This window comes from Triticum aestivum, chromosome 4B, assembly GCF_018294505.1.
Source record: "Triticum aestivum cultivar Chinese Spring chromosome 4B, IWGSC CS RefSeq v2.1, whole genome shotgun sequence".
NCBI classification, from domain to species: domain Eukaryota; kingdom Viridiplantae; phylum Streptophyta; class Magnoliopsida; order Poales; family Poaceae; genus Triticum; species Triticum aestivum.
Window position 1 is genome coordinate 9,841,942 of NC_057804.1, and position 3,796 is coordinate 9,845,737.

General features: G+C 50.3%; 1 protein-coding gene across 1 annotated transcript; it reads right to left on the reverse strand.

Moving 5' to 3' along the window:
• Positions 1–1,075: 1,075 nt before the first annotated feature.
• On the reverse strand, positions 1,076–3,448 carry LOC123090554 (uncharacterized). The gene is made up of 2 exons (XM_044511868.1): positions 1,918–3,448; positions 1,076–1,466 (listed from the first exon to the last, which is right to left on the reverse strand). Exons 1-2 carry the CDS (start codon positions 3,236–3,238, stop codon positions 1,444–1,446), a joined length of 1,344 nt encoding a protein of 447 aa, XP_044367803.1. The 5' UTR covers positions 3,239–3,448; the 3' UTR covers positions 1,076–1,443.
• Between the last annotated feature and the right edge of the window lie 348 nt (positions 3,449–3,796).

Here is a 3,796-nt window from a genome sequence, read left to right on the forward strand (position 1 = left end):
CATGGCGTCAACATCTCCAGTATGCTTCTTGCTAGGTGATTTCAGCAACGGCGCCCCTGGTCGTTTATGTATTTGCTTCGTACCTGGCACATCAAATTCTGCATTTCTTCAGCAACAGTTTGGGAAAGAAAAACTGATCGACAAACAACTAGCGCTAATAGAACCGTTATTCTACATTTCCATGCAAAAAGGCTACTGAAAAAAGACCAGCATGTAATGCTCACGCCCTATAAATAAATTACATGTTCTGGTTAGGATATCACCGTCAGCATCCCCAAATTGGTGGCATTTAGACTTGCGCACTGGACGTATATCAGCTGCCATCTCATTGCTATATATCTATATAATGTGTTCAAAACCTCGATAAGTTCCTCCCAAACAAGAGGTGCTAAGTGTCAACCAAACTCGTCTTGAGATGAATTGTATCATGACCTAGCATATCATCTTATTTTGGTTGAAATCATACCCTAAAACCCACACTATCGACGACGATGCTGTCCCCACTCATCAAGAACATGCATTGATCTGGTAATTTAGCATGGAGTATTGTTGGAAGTATCAGTTACCTGGCGTGGGTTGGAGATATGCGGAAATCCTACTTGCGTCGTAGCCCTCGGCTACACAATAAGTCCTCTCAGCAGGGAACTCCACCACTTGCTCAGCAGTCTCGTTCTTCATGTCAACAGCAAGCACCCAAGCTGTGTGTTGGCTTGGGTTGAAGTTAATCTTGGCGAGGAAGTAAACAATGGCATCATTCTGCAGGCTGATTGTGGGCAGGCCAACGCAAAGAGACGACAAGGTTGGGAAGGAAGCCGCGGTACGAGCTGCATCAACCATTATACGGGTGGAATCGAGCTTGCAAACCATGCGCCAATCCTTGGCCGAGGCGTGGCGGCTCTTGTCGATGCTCCATGCTGTGGCCATCCAACTGATGGAAATTTTGCGTCACCGGCATGTCTAGAACAGGGTCTCCAGACAATGAAGAAAGGAACTCGAGAACAGGTTCTAGAGGTCCGTAATACTCACCCAACTTTCCACAGGTTATGATCATAACAGAAGACAACCGCGAGCAACAGAAAACAGAAGGTGGGTACTACAACCGACATAACACATATAGTTCATACAGAGTTTTAATAATACAGCTTGTATAATAGACAAGCCGGGTAGAGTAGGCGGTGAGACAATGAAGAAAGGAACTCCAGAACAGGGTCTAGAGGGCCATAATAATCCTAAAATAAATAAAAGACAGGCAAAGGAAGGGTCAGACCAGCAGACATGATAATCCACTACCCCCTCCACTGATACCCGGCACCAAAGGCAGGTCATACAGCTTCCATCCATGCAACCTCATGAAGAAACAATCATCATGGCGTCGTCTTCTTTAGGATCCTCAACATCTTTAGCATGCTTCTTGCTAGGGCATTTCATCAACGGCACCCCTCGTCATTTAGGCATTTGCTGTGTACCTGGCATGTCAAATTCCACATGTCTTCAGTAATAGTTTGGGAAAGAAGAAATGGTCCACAAACAACCAGCGCTAACACAAGCATTAATTATTCTATAAAACTCTCCATGCGGAAAGACTACTGAAAAAGCCCAAACTTGATAAGCATGTGCAACGCTCGCCCTATAAATGAATTACTACATGTCACAAGATTAAGTGTGAATGGCTGTGGTGAGAAATTCACAGTTAGCAACCCCCTCCCCCTAAAAGAATTTGCTGGCATTTGACTTGATGGATAGTATTATGACCTATGGTATCTAATTTCGGTGGGTTTATCCACCCTAAACCCCACACTGTCAATGTGTGTGAAATGATGCTGCCGTCACCCACTCCACCAAGAAAAGAAGAACATGCATGAATCTGCTAGTTTAGCATGTATCGTTGGAAGTAACAGACAGCAAGGCAGGAGTTACCTGGCGCGGGTTGGAGATATGCAGAGATCCTACTTGCGTCGTAGCCCTTGGCTACACAATAAGTCCTCTCAGCAGGGAACTCCACCACTTGCTCAGCAGTCTCGTTCTTCATGTCAACAGCAAGCACCCACGCTGTGCGTTGCCTTGGGCTGAAGTCAATCTTGGCGAGGAAGTAAACAATGGCATCATTCTGCAGGCTGAGTGTGGGGAGGCCAACGAAAAGAGACGACAAGGTTGGGAAGGTAGCGACTCGACCAGCCGCATCAACCTTTATATGGGTGGAATCGAGCTGGCATTCCATGTGCCATTCCTTGGGCCAGGACCGACGGCCCTTCTTGATGCTCCATGCTGTGGCTACCCAACGACTTGTGTCGGGGTGATGCAGGATCGCGACATACTTGATGGTGTTGCCAAAGACCGCAATGTCGCGAAGAGACCTTGGATTGATACCCCCATCGCAGGGTTCGGTCGGCAGCTTCAGGTAGCGAAGCTTGGGGCATTTGGCGAGAACGTCACACAAGACGATGTTGTACCAGAGATCCACCCAAGCCACGGTGCCATTGCTTCCTCCGATGGTGAGTGTCTTGCTTGGGAGGTGGCGTTCTGGATATGATGAACCCATCACCACCGGCTTGTTGCTCCAGGTCTTGATAGCAGAGTCATAGATGCAGATGTGAGGAGATTCTTTACCCCAGAAAATGTAGGATTGTGCGGCAACGACGAAGTCGGCCTCGGCCTCGGCCTCGGCCTCTCCATGTACATGGGGGCGTAGGCTGACGTGCTTGCTGGTGTTTTGGGAGCTTTTGTTGGGCTTGCGCATGATGGCGAGCGAGGGCTCGCTGAGTCGGTGTTGGAAGCCGGGTTGCGGGAGTTGGTGAAGTTTGCGGGCGAGGGCGTCGTAGACGAAGTATTGGCAATTTTCGGGACGCACGTGATCGGGCGGATAGACGGGGTCGACGGTGGCGACGCGTAGGAGGGCGAGGCCGCCGTCGGTCTCGGTGGCCAGGATGGAGGGCGCGACGGGGAACTCGGTGCGGTCCATGTGGGAGGCGTGGACGCAGAAGTAGGAGACGAGCGGCGGGGCGACGGCGCAGAAGGTGACCTGGAGTCGGCCCCTGAGATTGGGGGCCCCGGCCTCCATATCGATGACGGCGGTGGTGGCGTTCTTACGGTCGGCGAAGTAGGCGCGTGGATCGATGAGGACGAAGGGCGGCCGCTCGCCGCCGCCGTCGTCGTCAGGGTAGCCGTAGGCGGGAGGAGCCGGTGGCCACTGCATGTCCTCCTCTTCGCCGCCGCCGTCGGGATAGCCGTAATCGGCCATCGGATCCTCCCAGTCTTCAAGTTTGCCGTCAATCGATCCCAAATCGATTGCCTTGTTCAAGCTGGATATATGGATCACAAATCGTTGCTTCGTCTCGGCGGGTGTGTGTGGATGGATTTATGGAGTGGGATTGACGCGATCAAACCGAGTTGGGTGGAGATCGATTCGAGATGAAATCCAATTGCAGTGGGAGTCGGAGTATAAGGGGATCGAGCCCATCGACATAGGGCGCAGCCCAGCCCAGGTCGGAGTGAAACTAAAGGGGATTACCACATGCATGCATGTTGCCATGTACACGTACTACTCCGTGGTGGAAGAGAACTACAACAGCGAAAACACATACTGCCATGGACGTGTTGACGCTCAAAAGTGGCACAATCTAAAGGTTGCTTAAAGCTATGTTACCATATGAATTACCATATACAGAGTCAGCTTCCAAACAAAAGAAGCCAACACACTTCCCATTATACTTCTCTATTCATCTGCCACTGTCTACTACACTGCTTTTACTTGATTTTCCAGACAAAAATACAGCAACAACAACGGGATAAGCTAACC

Excerpts from the sequence above, each read along its gene's own strand:
- LOC123090554 (XM_044511868.1), bottom strand. The coding sequence starts at position 3,238 with ATGGCCGATTACGGCTATCCCGACGGCGGCGGCGAAGAGGAGGACATG. Across the intron at positions 1,467-1,917 it reads ATATCTCCAACCCGCGCCAG|GTACACAGCAAATGCCTAAA; the intron begins GTAACTCCTGCC and ends TTGACATGCCAG.